The 23,662-nt window shown below is 47.2% G+C and overlaps 1 protein-coding gene across 1 annotated transcript in view; it reads right to left on the bottom strand.

Annotated features, from left to right (window-relative positions):
- Window positions 1–1,281: 1,281 nt before the first annotated feature.
- LOC102860453 overlaps window positions 1,282–23,662 on the bottom strand; it is a 32,717-nt gene continuing 10,336 nt past the window's right edge. Inside the window, exons 3-8 of the mRNA XM_006898314.1 lie at window positions 20,553–20,628; window positions 20,192–20,252; window positions 5,480–5,858; window positions 2,580–2,676; window positions 2,142–2,274; window positions 1,282–1,432 (exon numbers count right to left, since the gene is read on the bottom strand). Of these exons, the coding sequence (XP_006898376.1) occupies window positions 1,282–1,432; window positions 2,142–2,274; window positions 2,580–2,676; window positions 5,480–5,858; window positions 20,192–20,252; window positions 20,553–20,628 (897 nt within the window). The remainder of the gene's footprint in view (window positions 1,433–2,141; window positions 2,275–2,579; window positions 2,677–5,479; window positions 5,859–20,191; window positions 20,253–20,552; window positions 20,629–23,662) is intronic.

The following is a 23,662-nucleotide window of genomic DNA, read 5'->3' as shown; positions in this document are numbered from 1 at the left end:
TGTGTGTGTGTGAAGAGAGGATAAAGCAGCGGTAGTAAAATATTAACATTTTAGGAATCTGGAAGTAGGATATCCAGGAATTCTTTGTCCTGCCATTCCAAGTTTTTAGAACTTATGTGAAATTGGGGGTTAATCATAGGGTTGCACAATTTGATTGGGGGTGGTAGTGAAGGAAGTGAGAAAGAGCTGGTGTGAAAAACAGTGTATTCAAACTTTGTAAGTAAACCAGTATAAAGTAATAATTAAAACAGGACAAAAAGTGTTATGAAATGGACCTACATATATTTGCAGCTATTTTAACAGTTTTTTACACTTTTATATGATTTGGTGTGTAAAATTATATTCCTTTTTAAAAAAATATTCACTTTCCCCCCTTGCCTAATTGTATTGGCCAGGAGCCCTGGTGGCACAGTGGTTAAGCAATTCAGCTGCAAAATGAAAGATCAGCTGGTCTGCTGGTCAGTAGTTTGAACTCACCATCAGCTCTTTGGGGGACAAAAGATGTGGCCGTTTTCTCCCTTACAGATTACGCTCTTGGACATCTGCAGGGCTGAGCAACTGTGTCTTGTGGGCTGCTGTGAGTTAGAATCTGTTCTGTGATAATAGTTTAACTGTATTGGCCAGTACCTCCTGCCTGAATCATATGAAATACCTTGCCTTGGCCCTGATTTTGGTCGGTTTTTTCCCCCCAAAACTGATCTTTGACCCATAAATATGGTGGATTATATTAACTGGCTTCCAAATACTGAACTACCCCTGTATCCCAAGCATAAGCCCTCTTCCTTGTGGTATAGTTGGAAAAACCTGCCTCTGGGTTGTTTACATTTCATACCAAACAGAGTTTCAGACTTTCCTCACCAGGCAAGAGGGGAGTTGTGTTCCCATGTGCCAGCCTTTTATGTCAATACTATGCCAGCTTCCTAAACATGAGTCCAATCACCCATTTTATAGACAAGGTAAACTGAGACCCAGAAACGAGAGGTAACCCTTCCAGGTTATTCTGGAGCTGAAGTTTTGCCTCCAAGTTGTCATGTCTGTAGTGTGAGAGAGGTGCTGAAGTCAAAGGGACATTTCCAGCCCCAAGTGAGTTTGAGCTGACTACGTGGGTCTCAGTTTCTCCATTTGTAGAATAAGCAGTATGGTCAGGAAGTTGGTCCCAGGCCCTTTTCTGTACAGATTCTGTCCTGGGCCCAAAGCTGAGCGTTGATGAGGTCACTGGGGGTGTCGCCAGCATGCCTCCAGCTTTCCTGACCTAGAACTCCGGTTTGCACGGGAGTAGAGTCATCCCCGTTCGCGTCGCCCCTGTCGCCGGCAGCCTCCTGAGGGTCTGGGGCGGCCTCGAGAGCGGGGATTGGACCGCGGCCGGGACCCTGAGCGAGGGTGGGGGTGTGATTCTCTGCGTTGGGGGCCCATCTCCGTCTCCAGCGCGTTGCTGCCGGAAAGAGGGAGGGAACGGGGTGGGGGTGGGGCGGGGGCTGATCAACATCAGGACCACGGTCCCCAGAGACAGCAGCCATGCTCCACGTGGGGACCTCCGTGGTCCTGCCTGCCCCTTCTCCTAGCCGTCAACCTCTACAGCCCCCGCCAACCTCAGGTGTTCCAAACCCTGCCTTCCTCGAGCAGCTTCATCCATCTTCACCCCCTGACACCTGAGCCCCTCAAAACTCGCCATCTACTGAGCCTCTCAACCCTGGCCCCACTTCAAGGATCCTTTCACCTCATTTCCCTCCCCAGGACCTCACCCCAGGATCCTCCACCCTTCAACCCAGACCACTTAGGAGAACACCTGTCACTTAAAATCCTCATCGATCCGCTTCTTCCTAAGAAGCTCCACCCTCCAAAGCAGTGACCCCTCCCTAGATACTCCCTTTTCCTTGTATTTCTACCTTCCCCCTGTCCCTTCCTGGCAGTACTCCTATCAATGTCAGATTTCAAGATTCCTTGCCTCCCAGAGTGCCTGCCCTACTTGTGGACCCCTTCCCCTGAGCCGGACCACCTTTACCACCAGGGTTTTTTAATCTAGGACCCTCCCTGGGATGCGCCCCTCACACATCTCCCCAGGCCACGCCCCCCGGGATGATTGGCACAGAGACACCAGCCCTGCACAGCCATTGGCCGCTCGCGAACCGCCCCTCACTCACACGCGCTCTCGCAGCGCCGCCTCCCGGGCCGCGCAGGCTCCACCTTCTGCTTCGGCCGCGCGTGCGCGGTGCTGCGCCTCCTCCTGGCGCCGGGTGGCCTCAGCTGCAGCCTCCTCCCAGCGCATCAGGGCTTCTGCAGGAGGGAGCAGGAGAGGAGGTTTTTGGTTTTGGGGTTTGGTGGGGTTTTTTTTTCTGCAGACGATTTTGCGCGCTCAGCTTTATTTACATTAAATGTGCATGATATTCACACAATTTTCGTGTTGACTTTGTGAGCCGTTTATTTACTTTGTTACATTTTCGTTGATCTTGTGATCTTTGCGTGCTCTTCAAGTTTGCATCCCTTCAAGTTTTTGTGGTCATTTACATTGCGTTTGCATTAATTTGCATAGCGAGGAGATTTTTGAGGCGTGCTCCCTTTTACCCTGCTCTGCTCCTCACCTGTCAGCACCCCATTCTCCTTTCCCATTTGGGTCCCCTGTGCTCTGGCTTCATCCATCTCCATCTTCATTGTCTTCAGTTGGGTCTGAAGCCGGCTCTGCGGATAGGCACAAGAAAAAGATGACAATTTGAGGACTGGAGTAAACTGATCGTTGCTCTTTCTGGGGGAGATTAAGATTTTTCCCCAGAAAATAACTTAGACCCTTAGTGCTGGTGTTGTTTTTGTGTACCATGGAGTTAAATCTGACCCATAGCTGACCCTCCGGCGGGTTTTTAAGATTGCTCATGCGTCTCCCGCGGAGGGACTGCCAGATTCGAACCACATACCTTAGAGATTGCAGTGCAGATTCTTACCACTAAGCTACCAGAGCTTCCTTTAGTAGACAGTTATATGTTGGACCCTCAACTAAGAGGTCAGCAGTTCAAATCCACCAGCTGATTTGCAGAAGAAAGCTGTGCAGTCTTTTCTCATAATTACAATCCTTGAAATCTGATGGGGGTTTGCCATTAAAACCAAATCAACAATAGTGGAATTTTTTTTGTTTGGATTTTATAGTAGTAAATAGGTCCCTAAGTGGCACAACAATTTGTGCTCAAACTAATTTACAGGTTCACACCCACCCAGTAATATCACAGAGGAAGACATAGTAATCTGTTTCTGTTAAGATTACAACCAAGAAAAGTGGGGTTTTCTTGATTCAGAAACAGACTTGACAGTGCTGTGTTTGTGGAGGTTTGGGTTGGGTGGGGTTTTTTTTTGTTGTTTGTTTTTAAATTTGGCAGTTGTAAAACAAAAATAGGGAGCTCCCGTGACCTAGTGGCAAAGAGCTGTGCCTCACTCTCAAAAACACACAGTTTAAGTCCACCAGTGGCTCCACAGGAGAAGGATAGGCAATCTCCTGTCGTGCGATTAACCGCTTCTGAAAACCTGCTGAAGGATCAGCTGTGGATCAGTTCTGACTCGATGGTACAAAACAACAAAATAAAAACAGCCCTGAAACCCAGGGCGCTAAGTGGTGTCAGCTGCCTGGAGGGATGTCTTCCCCCAAGGTTCACCCTCAACGCCACAGCCACCAAGAAACACGTATTCCACTGTTAGTTATTCCCTGGTTCATTCTCCAGCTTGAACTTAAGTTTGCCAACCTGGAGGTTTCAAACCAACCCAAGGCAATTTTGTGGCCACTAATTGGGAATCTGGGCTTTATGCTGGCTGCCTCTGTGGGACACTTTGTGAAACAATTGGGCTGGGCTCTTCAGAGAATCTACCAGAGGTACTGAACCCAGAAATAAGCCTCATTTTGATATGGTAAACTTAGATGCTGCCTACCTTCTTTACCGGCAGGGTACTCGGTAGACACTGAATACTTGTAAATGGGATTTTGACTATGCATCTTTTTGCAAGAGTCTGTGGGTAGTGCAAAGTGTTAAGTATTCAATTACAAGCCAAAAAAACCCCTCACAGCCTTGAAAACCCTTTGGCACACAGTACTGCTCTGCACACTTATGGTCACCATGAGCTGGAACTGACTCCAGGGGGACAACTTCTGCGAGGCTTGGGGCTGGGAAGGGTTAAGGGGAGTCTGAGGCCGGCCAGCTGAAGGAAAGGGAGGGCCTGTCGGGGAAAACCACCAACTTTAGCCTTCTAATTACAGGTGGTGAAAGTCCCTAAATAGGGCAGCTGGACACCGGCCTGGGGGAGGGGGACACAGGTCGAGCCCAGGTGAGCTTGGGGGTCTAGGATTTCCTCCCATTCAAACTCACTGCCTTGGAATGGATTCCAACTCAAGGGTACCCCATGTGTTACAGCACAAAACCCATCTCCATAGGATTTTCTGGGCTGTGATCTTTACAGAAGGGAACGTCGGTGGCACCCCAGTAAAGTGCCTGGCTGGTTAGTGAAAGCTTGGCAGTTTAAACCCACCCAGCCCCTCTACCAGATGATGATCTGTTTATGTAAAGATTGTGCAAACCGGGGAGCTCTGGTGGCCTAGTGGCAAGGAGCTGCAACTACAATCCTAGAGGCGCACGATTCAAATCCACCAGATGCTCTGCCGGGGAAGGAGGGGCAGTCTCCTCCTGTACCAGTCAGATCTGATTTGACGGTACACACACACACACACACACACACACACACACACACACACCATTGTGTAAACCAGAGCCAAACATGTAGCCATCGAGTCAATTTGACTCAGAAAAGCTACAGAACAGAGCTACCCCACAGGGTCGTGGCTATAATTTTGGGGCTGCAGACACAGCTGTATCTTTCTCCTGTTCAGCATCTGGGATTCTAAACAGCCAACCGTTTTGGTCTGCAGCTGAACGCTTAACCACTGCATCACCAGGTCTCACTGCAGTAAAGGCTCTAGCCCAGCAAAGCCTCTGAGGTGGTTTCCCTCTGTCATATGGGGCCACTCTGAGTTGTCATTGACTCAGTGGCACCCGGCAACGACCTGGGACTCTTCACAGAAGCAGATTGCCATTGCCAGGCCTTTCTTCTAAGGCAATCAAACAGCCAATGCTTAGGTTAGTGGCCAACTGCAAATAGCTTGTGCCACCAAATAGTAGGGAACCATAGTGGGAACCCTCTTGGCCAGAAAGGAAACTCAAGGATGAACTGACTTAGAAGTTGTAAGGGGTTAGGTGCTGTTTGTATTGTGTTGTTATGTGCTGTCAAGTCGCCTGCGCCCCTGTGTGCAGCATGCCGTAAGCCAGTCTCACTGACTTCAACACACCTACCCCATTGCCCCAGTTTGTAATTACTTCCCTCAGTTGAAGAATTGGGAAACTTGAGGCACAGGGTGGTTGGGGGCTTGAATCTGAAGCCTTGAGCTGTGTATGCAGGTTCCTCACCCTGATATCCTGATTATTCCAGAGCCCCCCACACCCTGCCCACCTACCTGGCGGCCCTCACAGGCCCTCAGCGCCTCCTGTAGTGACTGGCGGGCACCCTTGGCCTGTTCCAGCTGTCGGGCCAGGGCCTCCTGACGCTGGACAGCTTCAGCCACCTGTCGCCGCAGTTCCTCGACCTCGAGGGGGTCCCCAGTGGGGACCCCGGGTGGGTTCTCAGGGGGGTTCCCTGGTGACACGGTGCCATTGGCTCCGGGCTCAGGGCAGCGATGCCCCCGGTTGGCAGAGGCGGCCAGGTTCCAGGCCAGCAGGGCTGCACCGGCTGCCACCGCGGCCAGGAACACAGCGGCCCCGCACAGCGCGAGCAGCCGCCACGCGCGGCTGGGCTCTGGCCCTGGCCCCGGCTCGGCCATGCTGCGGTCCCTCGCACTTGCCCCAGACGGCCACGAGCATTTAATTGGCACCTTGGGGTGCCAGAGACACCCACGGTCCCGCCCGCCCCGCCCAGTAAGGTTTCCTGATCCATGGGGAGGGACTGGACCCCCGCCAGGAGACGACCCAGCTTGTCCGAGCCTGAGACTGGACAGTGGGATCCCTGGATCCTCTGCCTCCCGCCTCCCTCCTCTGAACCTCAGTTTCCTCCTGTGGAGTTTGGTGTGAATGAGAAGCACCACGCAGGAAGAGGGGCTCTCAGTGAAAATCTGGGCTAGCATTGACCGCACTGTACCCTTGGGGACCCCGAGGCTGAAAGGACAGAGGCTATACAACTGATGAATCTCGCTTTCCTATGAGAACTTGAAGGGGAGGCCCCCAAAGTGAATCAGCCTGGTCTCCCTGTCGTTTCTCAATAGGCCACCAGGGGGTGACCTTGTAACGCGAATTGGATGAAAACCCACCGCAGTGGAATTGACTGGGTTTCAGGCCTGTACATCCTTTGTGGTAGGAGATGCAGTTGGTGGATTCGAACTCAAGATCTTTTCGCTAGAAGCGCAACACAGCATGTGCTGCTTTGAATAGGATAACACACTCAAACTCACCGCCCACTCCCAGCCTCCAACTGGTAACTGAGACTGGAGACTGTACGCTGCCCACCTTTCTCCCAACCGGATGGTGGATTTGAACTTCCAAAGATGAGCGGCCTTTGGGCTAGCAGCTCCACCCGCGACGGATAATGACCCCAAAGGTCTTGTAATTATGACCCCAGGCCGCTTTCCTCTGAATCCAGTTCCTTTCTTCCTCTGGCCTTGCCCTTAGGGAATTGCCCAGAAATCTCAATGACTGCAGCTCTTTGGCAGTTCGAATCCACCAACGGCTCATGAGAGAAACATAGGCAATCTCCTCCCGTGCGAGTTACAACTCAGAAAGCTGCGAGAGATCAGCTGAGAATCGGTTCTGACTTGATGACAAGGATTTTGAGAATTTCAAATGTTTCCTTCCTGCTCATCTCCTGGTCGCTCACCTGCCGCCTCCCTCTTCCTCCAGCTTCACACCCGCCCCTTCCTCCTCTCCCCCTTCCCTCCCCATCCTCCTTCCTCCCTTCCAGCTCAGCTCAACCCTCAGTGTTCCTCTCCATTTCTCCCTCCCTTTCCCACCCTTCCGCTTCCTCTTTCTCTTCTCTCCCTCTTTACAAGAGCTCCATTTTATCTATGGATGGTGCAAATGATTGCGCACCCTTGACTACTAGCCAAAAGGTTGGTGGTTCGAACCCACGTGTGGGACCAGGGATAACAAGCCTGTGATCTGCTTAGAAAATCCCATGGAGTCTTCTACTCAGCATACAACGTCTCATCTGTGCGAGTCGACTTCCAACTGACATAGGTGAATTGTCAAAATATGTGTCAACTTGGCTAGACCAAGACTCTCAATTTGTTGTTGTTGTTGTTGTTATGTACTGTCAAGTCGGAACTGACCCATAGCTGACCCTCCCGTGGGTGTTCAGAGGTATTTAGTCACATGGGAGGAGATTGTCCATCCTTCTCCTGTGAAGCAACTGGTGGCCTCGAACCATGAGACTCTCAATATTATGCAATTATCCTATGTGTTATTCTTATGGCAGAAAATGTGAGATTTAAACACTCAGCCGATATTGGAGATTAAACAATCCTTTTATTACGCGTGGGTCAAGAATGTCACCTATTGTCCAAACCGTCTGACCCCGAGGGGAAGCAAAGATTGGACTTATATACAGAGATTGGGCATGGGGGTTACAGGAAGTTCACTGTGGTTGGCAGGTGAGCTATCTTCCCACTCGGGACTTGTTATTTTTATTTTTTTTGGGGGGACTTGTTATTGTTTCTGACTTCTTATGAGTGTCCAGGCCCCAGGGCCAGGTACCAGATGTAGTCAGGGAGTGGTAACCAAGCTGGGTCAGCGTGTACTAGGGAACATAAACCTTAGCAAAGCAGATGATTGCCAAAATTATTGAAGCATACATTTCTTAAAATGGCTGTCAGAACAAGCTGGCTTCTCTGATGCTAACGTATACCATGGCTTCTCTAATGCTTAGCGTTTAAGCTGCTCCTATGTTGTAAATCCTGCTGTTAACGAGACAGGCTTAGAGGCAGTTGTGTGATGATGTCACCATGCACCTGTCATTTTGTCACACCGCGGGGCTTGCATGGAAGTTCTGCCCCTGGTACTTTAAATACCAGCAGGGACAACATAGCTTTCAGGGGAACTTAGAGACTCAGAAGCAGGACTGGACATTCACTTCTGAAATAACCCTATGTAGGACTCCAAAAACCCTGCAGATGGTGGAAGAACATTGCTCAAAATGCACCTGGGGAAGAGCTGCCTCCTCAAAGTTGTTGTTGTTGTTGGTGCCGTCAAGCCACCCGTGACACATAGTGACCCTACGGGCAGCAGCTCTGAAGCCTTCCCTATCCTGAGCCAGCCTCACTGATTCTGACACACCTACCCCCATAATGACATGGTTATAATAAAGTTTCCATCCAATGAAGGACCTTCATTTCTTGAAAATGAGGAGAAACAGCTGATATGGTGCATACAATGAATGGGTCTGAGCATGAGGGAGATTGTAATGATGGCTCAGGATAGTTCAACATTCCGATCTGTTGTTCACGGGATCTCTGTGAGCGGCAGTTGACTCAATGGCACCTAAGAACAACAAAAACATGTATTAATGTGGTTATCCCCATGTTGAGATGGGATATGATAAGGGTGGAATACAGCACATCTGATCAGGTCACAGCCTCCGATGACCTGCTTCAATTTTTGCCTTAAAAGATATAAAAGGAGAAGGAAAGGAGCAGAGAAGGAGGGGAGGGACCTCAGTACCACCAAGAACTAAGAGCCAGGAGTCTTTAGGGCTCAGGGTCCTGCACTGGGAGACTCCTCGAATCAGGAGACACAGAGAGCGGCTTCACTGTAAACCCAAAGGCTTCATGGTTCACATCCACCAGTGGCTCTGAGAGAGAAAGTTGAGCAATCTCCGCTGGGATTTACAACCTCAGAATCCTGCTGGAGGTCGAGCTATGTCAGTCCTTACTCCACAGAAATGAGAGCTGGCACTCAGAATTCACACTTGCAGCCTCATAAATTGCAAGAGTAAATTCTGTGTGTTCAAGTCATTTGCTAGTGGTGGTGTCTGTTACAGCTAAACCAGGGAACTAAGACCCCCACTAATAACAGCGTCTCCTCTTTACCAGCCCCCTCTAGCCCCTCTAGCAAGCACACCTCCCTGCTGCAGGGCCTTTGTTTTTTTGTTGTTAGGCGCTGTTGAGTATGACCCATAGTGACCCAATGAACAACAGATCTAAACCCTGTCCTATCCTGTGCCATCCCCACACTTCCTGACACACAGGAGCCTATTGCAGCAGTCACTGCATCAATCCACCTGGTTGAGGGTCTTCCTCTCCTTCATTGACCCTGCACCCTTCCCAGCGTCACATCCTTCTCCAAGGAATAGCATCTCCTAGTAATATGTCCAAAGTATGTGAGGCAAAGCCTCATCACTTTTGCCTCCAGAAAGCACTGTGGCTGCATCCTCTCCAGGACATAATTGTTTGTTCTTTTGGTCATCCATGGGATGGTCAGTGCCCTTCTCCAACACCACAGTCAAGGACATCGATTTCCTATCATCTCTATTCATCCTCCAGTTCTCAGATGCATCGCAAATGATTGGAAAGATCATGGCCTGAATCAGATGTACCTTAGTCCTCAAACTAACTCCTCAGTAATTTGGAGAGGTCCCTAACTGCAGACCTTCCCAGTGCAATGTGTCTCCTTATTCCTTATTGCTGGTACCAAGGCTGTCAACTGTGGATCCAAATAAGATAAAGTTGTTGACAGATTCAATTTCCTCTCCATCCATCATGATGTTGCCTAGCAGTCCAGTGGGAAGAATTTGTTTTCTTGACATTGAGATGCAGTCCATATTGATACCATCCTTTTAGCATGTGCCAATCCCTGACTGGGGTCCTCTCCTCCCTCTTTCCTGCCTACCTACCTTTCACCTCCTAGTTCTCACACACATACCATCTCCTCCAGGGAGCCCTCTTCACTAGCTCAGCACCACCATTTTTTTTTAACTGTAGGGGATAAAATACCTGCCAAAATCAATGCCCTCTCAGCTCGTTCCTCTTGGCCCAGTTCAGTGACATTTCCTTCTTCTTTTTTTTTTCTATAATTATATTTTATTAATTTTCATAAACATTTACAGAGATTTTGGGCTTCCACTCATTCATTGTTGCACTATTCTCTCTACCCTCCTCCCAGTTTGTTCTTGTCCAAATGCCACAGTGCTTGTCAAAGCCAGTTCTGATTAATCTTCTTTGTCAGTGTGTCCTTTGCCATTCCCTATCACTCCTCCCTGAGAGAGACTTCACCCTGAGTCATAAGGAAAAGGGGATGGCGTATTCTCTTAGCTACTTCCTGCTGAAAAGGGACGCTGTGGGTTTCAGGGTGAAGATCTTCTCTCACTACTCTAAAGGGCCCCTTTGGCAGTAGGAAACACATAGACTATTATGGAGATTGATTTTGGAATTCAGATGCACTCTTATTGATTGTGCTTGGCTGTACATGTACATATCCTTGAAGATGTATCATGGGGGTGTTGCAACCTAGAAGACACAAATTTGACTAACAAGTTATAAGTACATGAGTCCAAAAATTATGGAAAAGTAAAAGAAAAGATTCTTTCATTGTTTTACAAACCCTCCCCCAGGTCCCCTCCACCATGCAGCCCTCGCTCTAGTCTCCTGTGATGACAGAAATACCCAGAGACATTTCCTTCTTCAAGTTGTGCAAATAGTCTTTTCCCCCTGCTTTTTTAAGTTTTTAAAAATTATTAATTTTAATGAACATTCACAGAGAATTAGGGTTTCCATTCATTCATTGTTGCACTTTTCTTCCTGCCCACCTCTCCTCCTCCAGTTCACTCTTCTCTTTGAAAAGTAAAAGAAAATGCTTTCATTGTTATATAATTACCCCCCAACAAGTCCACTCCACTATACAGCCTTCATTCTGGACTCCTGTCATAGCAATCATACCCAAACATATATACCGTTTAAACAGTTCTCTCCCTCATCTGTTTCAATGCAGTATACATTATTTATCCCCCCTTCTCTGACTCCTCCCAAGCCTGATGTCAGTCCCATTTTACAACAGTGGCACTATGCAGTATTTGTCATTTTGTGACTGAGATATTTCACTCAGCATAATGTCCTCCAGGGTCACCCAGTTTGTATACTATTTCATGAGTTCTTTGTTTTTCAATGCAGCATAGTATTCCATTGTGTGACTATACCAGAGCTTCTCTATCCGTTTATTGATGGGCACTTAAGTTGTTTCCAACTCTTTGTTATTGTGAACAAAGCCGCAATAAACATGAGTGTGCACTGTGTAACTATTCTTGTGATCCTTTTACAAATCATTTCACTGCCACAAATATAAATAAATGTCCTTCTCCCCTTCCTCCCAGCCCCTGCCACTCCTGTGGTGTTAGGTGCTGTGCAGTCTAGTTTCCTTCTACAGCGCCCCCTTGTGTTTTAAAATAGAACTGCCTCTTCGTGTTTTCTGGGCTGTGATCTTTACATGAGCAGGTAATATAATGCATAGCCATTGCGTGGGTTCGAACCATCAACTTTACGGTGAGCAGCCTAGCATTTAACCGCTTCGCCACCAGGCTCCTTCCATCCTTTGTGTTCCATAATAAGCTTTAAACAAAAACTCTTGCGTGGAGTTGGAATTGACTCTTGACTGACCCTCCAGTAGGTTTTCAGAGTTTGTAAAAGTCCACGAAAGGACATTGTTCATCTTTCTCCCACAGAGCGTCTGGTGGCAGCCCAACTGCTTACCCACCCAGGCCACCAGAGATCCCTAAAAAACTCCAAAGCCCTTTAATTTCTTTATATTTTCTCATTTCATCTAAGTGAAATCATACTGGCTTTACAACATATTTCACTCAGTGTGTTCTTTTCAAGGTCCATCCATATCTGTGCATTCCAGATTCATTTTGGTGTTGTTTTTTTCTGTACAGCAAAGAGGTCTGTGCTCTGGGTGACAGGTCTGGGGACTTCCCTGGGATGTTATGTTTCTGTGTGACCACTTCCCACCATCTCCCTCAGTCCCTAATAGCAAAGCCCACACCTGCCTCAGTCAGGGGCCTGGCACAGTGGATGCCCAGTAAATGCAAGCTGGTGATCCCAAGACTATGAACTAGAAACTCAGCTCCTCAGCTGGGGACTGTTTGATAAATCCTATGAATGCCCTCAAACGGGCATTTATCCTCTGCCCATTTCTCTCCTAATCAGAAGACTACTGCTTTGGGCAAATCTGCTGCCAGGGACCTCGCCAAAATACTGAAGAGCAATGATGTCAATTTGAAGACTAAGGTGCGCCTGTTTCAGGCCATGGTCTTTTTTTAATCACTTGCTATGTATCTGAGAGGTGGACCGTGAATAAAGATTACACAAGAAGGATTGATGCCTTTGGGCTGTGGCATTGGAGACAAGTACTGAATATCCACGGACTCCTTAAATAATGAACAGACATGTCTTAGGAAAATTTCAACCAGAGTGCTTCTTGGAGGCAAAGGTGATAAAGGTTCATCTTACATACGTTGGACATGTTACCTGTCCAGAGAGGGTATTCCTTGGAAAGGGGCATCATGCTTGGAAAGGTGGAAGGTCATCGAAAGGGAGGAAGAACATCCTCCCAAGATGGATTGACATGGTGACGATAGCAATGACTCAAATGTATCAGAAATGACGTGGATGGCACAGTATAGGGCAGGGTTCAAGTCTCTTTTTCATAGGTCTGTTAGTCTTGCTCGACTGGAGAGCACCTAACAACAGTATAAGCTAACTGAGTTCTTATTAGACGTGTTTTTCTAGTTTCTTTGCAGAATGAAGATGAACGAACCATTCCCCCTATTGTTTTCAGTCATGCTTGAGGAACTAGATAGACATGAAGCAGGTGATGGGTTTTCCCTTAAATTGTTTCACTTACGGGAAAGGCTGTCACCTGTTGATGTGAGTTTAGTGTGTTGTTACTATTTTCCATCACCCGGTGTAAATTTTAACTCTGCTCATTGCATTGGGGAAGTCAGCTGTCAGGGACCTCTCAAGAGTACTGAAGAGCAACGACATCAGGCTGGAGACAAAGTGTGCCTAATCCGGGCTATAGTCTTCACAATTACGTGCTATGCATTGGAGAGTTGGACAGTGACTAGGAATGATAGAAAGATAATTGACTGATGCCTTTGAGCTGTGGTGCTGGAGAAGAGTGTTGAATATACCATGGACTGCTAGGAGAACAAACAGGTTTGTCCTGGAAAGGGTGAAGCCTTGAAGTCAAGGATTCGAAAGCTTCATCTGACATACTTTAGGCATGTTGCAAGGAGGAACCAGTCCTTGGAGAGGGACATCACATTTGGGAGAGTGGAGGGACGGTGCAGGAGAAGAAGACCCTCGATGAGATGGATCGATTCTGTGATTGGGGTGGTGGGAGTGAGTGTGCCGGAGACGGTGGGTTGGCACAGGATAGAGCAGGCTTTAGGGCTCTTGTACGTAGGGTCGCTATGAGTCACAAGTGACTCGACGGCACATAACAACAACAAGTATAGGTTGTTTGTATAAACTAGCTGACTGCTTCCTTACAACTTCACTGGGAAACTTCTGGTCCACCGCCGATAGGGCTGTGTGGGAACTGCATCCCGCCCCGTCTATAAATTTCCTGTTCCAATAAATCAAAACAAATGCCTTTAGTCTGTTTCCAGGTCAGTTTTTCAGTCTGTCTATTGACACGAACTTTGAGAGACTTTCCTTCTGGGGAAAAAGGCCCATCTGGGAAAAAGAAAGTGAACAAGTGAATCCATCCATCATCTGAGGCAGGAAAATGCAGTCCAGGTTGAATGCACCAAGGAGGCAGGGGGCAGTGTTATTTTGGAACATGGAGTGGGGTACAGGCCAGGGGTGAGAGTAGTGGAAGGTGAGTGGTGGGTGGGGGACCTGAGGTCTCCTGGGAAGACTTTGCTTCTGAAGCAAAGATGTGATTGGCAGCTCTGCTTCTGACCTGGATAATGGCTTCTTGGGCCTCTGATTTCTCATCCTTTGGAGGAGCTGTTGGTACAGTGACTTCCTGTGAGCTGGGGAGAAGGAAGTGAGGGGAGGAGATGTGGGTTCCACACTAGGGCAGAGGTTATGCCGCCTGGGGACAGCAGGGGCGTCTGGATTCATTGTGACGTCACACCGGGGACAGGGGTGCTACTGGCAGCTGGTGGACAGAGGCCAGAGATGCTGCTCAACTCCCTGCAGGACACAGGATGGACCCTATTGTGGGTCGAGCTGCGTCTCCCCAAAAGGGATACCCTTGTTTGAAAATGGTGAGCAGAGGTGATGAGGCTAAGAAGGGAATCTCTGAGCTGAAGTGGCCAGTGTTTTAGTCGCTGCTGAGTCACCCACAGTATACCGAGTCACTACAACATACCGGCCAGGCCAGCGCCATCCCATGATCCATTCCAGGTCGGACTGATGGGATCCGGATGATCTCCACTGGTTGGATTTTGACTGTCAATTGATGTTTGAACTTGCGTCCTCTCCAGCTGAGAGACAATGTTTTCCTTGTTTTTTGCTTTGTCTTGTATCTGATTTCCATGAAAATTCAGAGCAGATCATTCTCTCACTCGACCACATTTCATTTTGGAACATAAATTACAATACCCACAATGTAACCACATTCTTCCTGCCTCTGCCCTGTGATACTTAGTTCTGTGAACTAATGTCTGTTGTTTTAAGCTTCTCAGTTTGTAATGCTTTGTTGTGGCCGTAAGATATTCACATATTGACCTCCTGACACAGTCCCTTTAACACCCCAGCAGTGGCCCCAGGACCTTTGCACAGCCCGTTCCTTCTGCCTGTACTACATTCTCCAGATTTTCCGCCTCCTGCCCTCGTTCAGTTCTCCCCTCAGCCCGAGGTCACTCACAAAGCCTCCAGAGACGAGACTTTTGTAGCCCAAATATCACCAGTGACGCTGATGGGAAATCTCAGAGCTAGCAGAGTGTCCTGGGCGGTCACAGTCTGGCAAAAGGCCAGGCACATGAAGAAGCTTTTTGAGGTCAGTAAACAGAAGAAAGGTCAGGGTGGGTGGAGTGTGAAGCAAGAGGAAGTGAGGGGCTGGGAAGCGGAAGTGGGGGCCCTGCTGAGGGGAGGGTAGGCCGTGGGGGCAGCACTGGGAATAGCTAGAACCTTGGAGTTTATTCCACTGACTATCCCGGTGGGGGCTGTGGAAATGGGGGGCTGTGTGGAAGTCAAGGTCCTGACCCAGGGCCATTGATAAGAAATTGGACAATAGTTGAAATTTCAGGAGAACTCAGGAAGGAAGGAAGATAGCATAAAAGAATGGGAGTCCTTTCCAGAGAAGTGAGTGAAAGGTCTTGAGCTCTGTTTTGAAAAAGCAGAGATGAAGGGAGCGCTGGTGGCCTAGTGGCAAGAAACTGTACTGCAATCCCAAAGGTGGCAGTTGTGAATCGTAGGTGACTCATAGCAACTCTATGAATGCAAGTCGACACTTGAGTGACTTTCATCCTTTCTCCAGGTTCATAGGGTTTCCGGAGGCAAGCTATTATGGAAGTGGATGCCACTCCTGGTTACAAGCTTGTTTTAATCCCAAAGGTACCCGGTTCAAATCCACCAGATACTCTGCTGGAGAAAGAGGGGCTGTCTCCTCCTGTACCAGTCAGATTCGATTTGATGACAAAACACACACACACACACAGAGAGAGAGAGAGAGAGAGAGAGAGAGAGAGAGAGAGAGAGAGAGAGAGAGAGAACAGAGATGCTCACAGCAGGAGGGGCTCCCAGGGGCTGAGCACTGCTTCTTGTTGTTGTTGTTATTAGGTGCTGTGGAGGTAACTACACTTCATAGCGAAGCTATGAACAATAGTTCTGGGACTTGTCCTGTCCTGCACCATTATCATAATCTCTTCATGCTCAAACCCACTGCTGTAGTCACTGTGCCAATCCAACCCATCGAAGGTCCTCCTCTCTTCCACTGAGCCTCTCTCCTTCCCAGCATGAGTCCTTTCCCAAGGCCTGGCCTCTGTTGACAACATGCGCAACATGTGTGGGATGAAGTTCACCGTGGTTGCCTGTAAGAAGCCCCCCTGGTTTCACTTCTTCCAGCACAGGTTTGTTAGTTCTTCCGGCAGTGAGTGGGACAGTCAATACTCTTCTCCAACACCATTCAAAGCATCCATTTCTCTTTGGTCTTCTTTATCCATTGCCCAATTTTCAGAGGCATAGGGAGTAATTGAAAAGACCATGGCTTTCATGGGCACCACCTTAGTCTTGAAACACCTATCCTTGCCCTCTGGCCCTTTAGAGAAGTCCTTGGCAGCAAACGTGCCCAATGCATGTCTTTTGATTTCTTTGTTGCTGCTTCCAAGGGTGTTGATAAGGGATCCAGGTTAAATGAAATAAATGGCATCTTTAATCTTTCCTCAAGCGACTCAATGGCACATACAACAATCTTTCCTTGGTGATGCAAGGAGTCTGAGGCTCGACTGACACTGTGGCCATGTTGCAAGGAGGAACCGGTCCTTGGAGAGGGACATTATGCTCGGAAGGGTGGAGAGACAGCACAAGAGAGGAAAACCCTCCCTGAGATGATTTGACTCAGTGACTGGAGTAATGAGGGTGGATGTGTCAGAGATAATAAGGTTGGCACAGGATAGAGAAGGCTTCAGGGCTGTTGTACACAGGGTCGTTTGAGTCGCAAATGACTTGATGGCACATAACAACAACAACAGTCTTTCCTTGAATTCTGGCACCATTTTCTTCATCATTACATTAAAATTATTTGCTCAGAATACATATTGATAGGGGCCAGACCAGATTGCTGATAGCAAGTTTGTATCATCGAGTCAGAACCGACCCATGGCTGACCCTCCAGCAGGTTTTCAGAGGCAGTTGATCACGTGGGAGGAGATTTCCCATCTTTCTCCCGCAGAGCAGCTGCTGGATTCGAACCATGTGCCTACAGAGTTGTAGGGCAGAGATCCATATATATTCCCATTCCAAAAAAGGATCATCTGACAGAGTGTGGAAATGATCAGGTGATATCACTATACCATATGCAAGAAAAATCCTACTGAAGATTTTCCAAAAACAACTGGAACAGCACATTGACAGAGAAATACCAGAAATACAAGCAGAAGCCATGGCACTATGGACATCATCACAAATGTCAGATGGGTGGGTGTTGGCCGAAAGCAGAGAGTACCAGAAGAATGTCGATCTGTATTCCATTGACTATGCAAAGGCATTTGACTGTGTGGATCACAACAAATTGTGGCTAACGTTGAGAAGAATGGGAATCCTAGAGCATTTGATCGTACTCCTGTGAAACCTATACTTGGACCAGGAGGCAGTGGTCAGAACAGAGCAAGGAGACACTGCATGGCTCAAAATCAGGAAAGAAGGGTGTCAGGGATCTATCCTATCTCCATGCCTTTTCAATCTATATGCAGAAAAGATCATTTGGAAGGTTGGACTTTATGACGAGGAATGTGGCTTCAGGATTCGACAGGACTCATCAGAAACCTACACTATGCTGATGACACAACCTTATTTGCTGAAACTGAGGAGGGCCTGCAATATTTGCAGCAGAGGGTCAAGGACTGTGATATGGATTGAAGCTCAACATCAAGAAAACAAAGATTCTCACTACTGGGCCAACTGGCATCAACTGTCAGCATCATCATAGATGGAGAAGATGTTGAGATTATTAACTGTTTCAGCTTGCTAGGTTCCATAATCAATACCATTGGCACCAGCAGTCAGGAAATCAAAAGACGAATTGCATTAGGAAAATCTGCTGTCAAGAGCCTCTAGGGGGAGCTCTGGTGGTCTAGTGGTAAGGAGCTGCAACTACAATCCCAGAGGTGCACGGTTCGAATCCACCAGATGCTCTGCCGGGGAAGGAGGGACAATCTCCTCCTGTACCAGTCAGATCTGATTTGACGGTACATGCACACAAAAATAATAAAATAAAATAAAATAAAATAAATAAAAAAAGAGCCTCTCCAGAGTGCTAAAAAGCAATGGTGTGAGTCTGGAGACTAAGGTGTGCCTGAACCAGACCATGGTCTTCTCAATTACTTGTTATGCATCAGAGAGCTGAACAATGACTCAAGATGACAGAAGAATTGATGCCTTTGAGTGGTGGTGCTGGAGAAGAGTACTGAACATACCATGGACCACCAAGAGAACTAACAGGTCTGTCCTGGAGAGGATGATACCAAGCTCCTCTTTGGAGGCAAGGATTCTGAGGCTCCATCTCACATACTTTGGGCATGTAGCCAGGAGGGAGCAGTCTTTTGAGATGGACATCAAGCTTGGAAGAGTCGAGGGACAACGTAGGAGAGGAAGACCCAGGATGAGACGGATTGACACAGTAACTGGGGTAATGAGGATAGAAGTGTCAGAGACAGTGAACTGCTCAGGGTAGGGCATGGTTCAGAGCCATTATCATAGTTGACTTGACAGCATACAACTACAACAACAACAACAACAATACACATATTCTACAGAAATGGTGAAAGGATACAACTGAGACATACACTTTTTCTAATCTTAAACTATGCAGTGTCCCCATGTTCTGTTCTAAGGGCTGCTTCTTGGTCTATGAATAGGTTCCACTTGAGCACAATTAAATGTTCTGAAATACAGGGAGCTCTGATGGTCTAGTGGCAAGAAGCTGCAATGGCAGTTCGAGGTATGCGGTGGAGCTGGAGAAGGAGGGACAATCTCCTCCTGTACCAGTCAGATCCGATTTTATGCTACACACACACACAAAATAATAAAGTTTTAAAAAATGTTTTGAAATACTTATTCTTCCCAATGCTAGCCACAATTTATAATGATCCACATGGTCAATATCTTTGCATAATCAATAAAATAACATCTTTCTGGTAGTCTCTGTTTCAGCCAAGATCCATCTGACATCAGCAATGATATCCCTCATTCCATGGCCTCTTCTGAATCCAGCTTGAATTTCTTACAAGTTTCCTGTCACTGTATTACTCCAGTTGTTTCTGAACAATCTTCAGCAAGATTGTAGATTTGTGGGGTAATATCACACGATCTTGGGTGCTGCAGGATAACCGAAGTTCAGGGCATGGAGAGGGGAGGAGTCTGACCATGGCCAGGCTTGTGTATCTACAGCCCCAGGTTTGAATCCCACTCCTCGCTTTCTCGGGGAGAACGAACCAGGGCAGCCCTGCTCACAGATGCCACGTGATGGAGAAAGTGGTGGTTCCTGGAAACTGCAGAAAGTGGAGATGTTCCCATTCTCCCCAGGGGAGACCCAAGATGCTTAGGGGTGAAGCCACAACATACTTAAAGCTACAGAGTAAGATTTTTCCTCCTCCAAAAATGAGTTTTATTACTTTTTGGAACCAAAGACACATATAAAAGTTACTATCCCAGAAACCGTGACAACAAAGAAGCAGGTGCCCTCGCTCTATGCTCAAAATCTCTGGTTCACTCTTTGCTCAGCTCCAGGGGAGGCTGTCTTAGGGGGAGTTGAGCCACTTCTCACTCCTCACCTCCCTCCCCTGCCCCCAGCTGCCTGGACCCCCCAATGCTATATTGAGTTCCTGATGTTACATTGTACCCTCATAATTTTGCCCCAGTCCTACACGTCATCCATAATGCTGCCTGCAGCGTCCCCTAAAGCCAGCCACATCAAGGTGTCATCAGAGTGGTGGCTGAGGGGAAATGGACCCGTCCAGGCTGTGACCTAAGGGACACAGTAAGAGATACTCAGGTTAGACCAGAGGCAGCAGGATGAGCCCCACACCTCTCACAATCACCCTCCCCAGTCCCGTCTCTGGCTCTCTGTAGGCTGTCCCCACCCTCTTCTCCACCCACCACCCCTCCTTACCCTCTCCTCACCTGGGGTGTCCAGGACTTCAGAGCAGCGTGGCCCTGAGTCCCAGGACCAGGAGCAGGAGCAGAGAGGCCCCAGAAGGCCCGAGGGTGGCCGCTGAGCTGTTGGTGTCATGGCTATGTTTCTGCTCAGCCGCCTCCTTCTCTCTTCTGATACAGATGGAGTAAGTCAGGCCTGTGTCTCACCCAGAGTCACGGGGTACACAGTGGGCGATGGGCTGTGTGACTCTAGGCCTGCAGCTCCCCCTGTCTGGGCCTCAACTTCACCTGCTGGGCAGTGAGGCTGAAGGGGGGTTTGGGGGAAAGGAAGGGTGGGGAGTAACAAGGCCTGGTCTGGGGCTCTCTCACCTTAATTGCTCCACCTCTGCTGACTTCTCCTGAAGTATCTGGTTCAGCTTCTTGATTTTTCCTGAGGGACAGGGTGGACACAGTGTCTACACATTGGCCAGGCCAATGGTTTGGATCCAGCAGGCTGCTTCTTGATTTACTTCCTCAGGGGACATTGGCCCAGCTCCCACCTGATCTGGCCCCTCCCCACCCGATAAACCCTTCTCCCAGACCCTTCTCCAGTATTGGACCCTCCACCCTTCAAAGGGCCAGGACCTACTTCTCTCAGAACCTTGGCTCCCCCGCCTGGATCCACTCCTTTATTAGATTTCTGGGCCTCCCATCCCCTTCCTGGAACACCAGCCAGGTCCCCTCTTCTTACCATTAAGCTCCTCAATATGTGCCTCCTTCTGCCAATTTTGATCCTTCTCTGCCTCTAGGGAAGCCTCCAGCTTTGACTGTAACAGAAGCAACAGGTGACAAACTTTAACAATTCTTTGCAAGTGCACATGGAACAGTCTCCAGACTGACCACACATTAGGCCACAACATAGTTCTCAAGAAATTTCAATAGACTGAAACCATTCAAATTATCTGTTTCAGTCACAAGGGAATACAATGTGATTCTTTATGTACTGCAAACAGGTTTCCAGAGGGAATCAATCACACAGGGGAGGGCTATCTCTCTTTCTCCCTTGGAGCAGCTGGTGGGTTTAAAACAAGTACCTCTGGGATGGCAGCACCACTTCCTATCGCTAGGCCCCCAGAGCTCTCTCAGAATAAAATGAGAATCATTTTGTTTGTTCGTTTGTTTTAGATTGCTCAAACAAGTAATAGAGTGAGAGGTAATGGAAAATTTATACATGTATGGAAAAGAAACCACATACTTTTTAGCAACCAATGGGTCAAAGAGAAAATTAGGAAATACTTTGAGACAAATGGATGTGGAAACACAGTGCACCAAAACTTATAAGATGCAGGAAACGCAGTGCTCTGAGGGAAATTCATAGCTCTGGTGGCCCAGTGGCAAGAAGCTTCACTACAATCCTGAAGGCATGTGATTCAAGGTCACCAGCTACTCTGCAGGAGAAGGATGGGCAATTTCCTCCCCTGATATTAATTGCTTCTGAAAACCTGTCATAGGATCAGCTATAGGTCAGTTTCAACTAGATGGGAGGGTCAGCTATGGGTCAGTTCTGACACACACATTAGAAAAATAAGAAAGATCTCAAATCAATAATTTAATTGTAGTCTTTAAGAAACTAGATAAAAAAGAGCAAATAAAACTCAAAGTTGGTAGAAGAAATAATATTGTTATTGTTTGATTGCCTTCAAGTCTAGCATGACTTATAGCGATCCTATGAACAAAAGGCCTGAAGCCCCTCTACAATTATTGACATTTATCAAAGTTCATAGAGTTTCTGGAGGCATGTTATTTAGGAAGTGGATGCTACTCCTCCTTCCAAAACTAAAACTTAGACCACAGATAAATGAATTAGAGAACATTGTTAAGAAAATCAAAAGAACAAGGTTGCAGAATTCAAAATCAACACATCAAGTCCATTTCTTTTTTTAAAATTTTTTTTCAAGTCCATTTCTGTACACAAACAATTTATGAAGGTTGCTGATGAGGTTGTTTCATCTACATATCAAAAGATGTGAAAGTTTATACTTGTAGTACTTATTGATAAAGTATTCTGCAACATAAAAAAACCAAAAATCTTCACAACCAGACCAGTTAGCAATAATCATGATAAATAAATAAAAAAATTTGATGTTTTCAAGTATTTATGAAAATACAAATCAAGAAATCAAAATGCATTGCATTGAGCAAAACTGTTGTCGAGGATCTCTTTAAAGGGATAAAGAAGGGGCGCTCTGGTGGCCTAGTGGCAAGGAGCTGCAACTACAATCCCAGAGGCACACAGTTCGAATCCACCAGATGCTCTGCCGGGGAAGGAGGGACAATTTCCTCCTGTACCAGTCAAATCTGATTTGACGGTACACTCACACAAAAATAATAAAATTTAAAAAAAAGGGATAAAGAGCAAAGATGTCACTTTGAAGACTAAGATGCACCTGACACAACGCATGGTATTTTCTCTTTCTTTGTATGCATGTAAAAATTGGAAAATGAATAAGGAAGATTGAACAATAATTGATATTTTTGAATTGTGATGTTGGAGAGTATTAAACATATACCATGTTATTGTTGTTGTTATGTGCCATCAAGTCACCTAGGACTCATAGTGACTCTATGTACAATGACCCTAAACCCTACTCTATCCCGTGCCAATCTTATTGCCTCCGACACACGAGCTCCCATTAACCTAGACACTGAATCAACCCATCTCATTGAGGGTCTTTCTCTCCTGCACTGTTCCTCCACCTTCCCAAGCATAATGTCCCTCTCCAAGGACTGGTCCCACCTTGCAATGTGTCCAAAGTATGTCAGACGAAGCTTCAGAATCCTTGCCTTTAAGGAGCAGTCTGATCTCAACCTCTTTAGGACAAACCCATTTGCTCTCCTAGTAGTCCATGGTATATATACAATACTCTTCTCCAGCACCACAGCTCAAAGGCATCAATTCTCCTCTCATCCTTAGTCTTTGTCCAGCATTCTGATGTATTGCAAAGACTATGGCCTGGATCAGGCACATCTTAGTTTCCAGACTGACATTGTTGCTCTTCAGTACTTTAGAGAAGTCTCTGACAGCAGACTTTCCCAATGCAATTCATCTCTTAATTTCCTGGCTACTGGTACCAAGAGTGTTGATTGTGGAACAAAGCAAATTAAAGCTGTTAATCTCAATCTCTTCACCACCTATCATGATGCTGCCTATTGGCCTAGTGGTGAGAATCTTTGTTTTCTTGTTGTTGAGCTCCAATCCATACAAGAGGCTACAGTTCTTGACCCTCTGCAGCAAATGCTTCAGGTCCTCCTCAGTTTCAGCAAGCAGGGTTGTGTTATCTGTATAACACAGATTGTTGTTGAGTCTACTTCCAATCCTGATGCCACACTTCTCTTCATAGAGACCAGGCTCCTGGATAATCTGTTCTGCATATAAACTGAAAAGGTATATACCACAGACTGCCAAAATACACAAATCTGACTTGGAAGAAGTGCGGCTGAAGTCCTCCTTAAAGGCAAGTGTGGTAAGACAACTGCCTCCTGTTAAGAGGCGGCAGTTCCTGGGAAAGGGCATCATGCATGGAAAAATGAGAGATCAGGGAAGGAGAAGGAGACCCTGAGTGAGGTGAACTGGTGCACTGACAGCAACCGTGGGCTTAAGCACATTAGAGATTGTGAGGGTGGCACAGGATTGGGCAAGGTTTGGTTTTATTGGACACAGAATCACCATGAGTCAGCAGCAAGGGGACGGCACCTAACAACAATCATAGCAAGGAATGTTTTTTTTATTATTAAATTTTATTAGTTTTAATGAACATTTACAGAGATTTTGGGTTTCCATTCATTCATTGTTGCACTGTT

The sequence above is a fragment of the Elephantulus edwardii genome, unplaced genomic scaffold (assembly GCF_000299155.1).
Source record: "Elephantulus edwardii isolate Elephantulus edwardi_28Jun2011 unplaced genomic scaffold, EleEdw1.0 scaffold00226, whole genome shotgun sequence".
In the NCBI taxonomy this organism is placed as follows: Eukaryota; Metazoa; Chordata; class Mammalia; order Macroscelidea; family Macroscelididae; genus Elephantulus; species Elephantulus edwardii.
The sequence above is the reverse complement of the archived record's forward strand: the minus strand, read 5'-3'. Positions and strand labels throughout refer to the sequence as shown.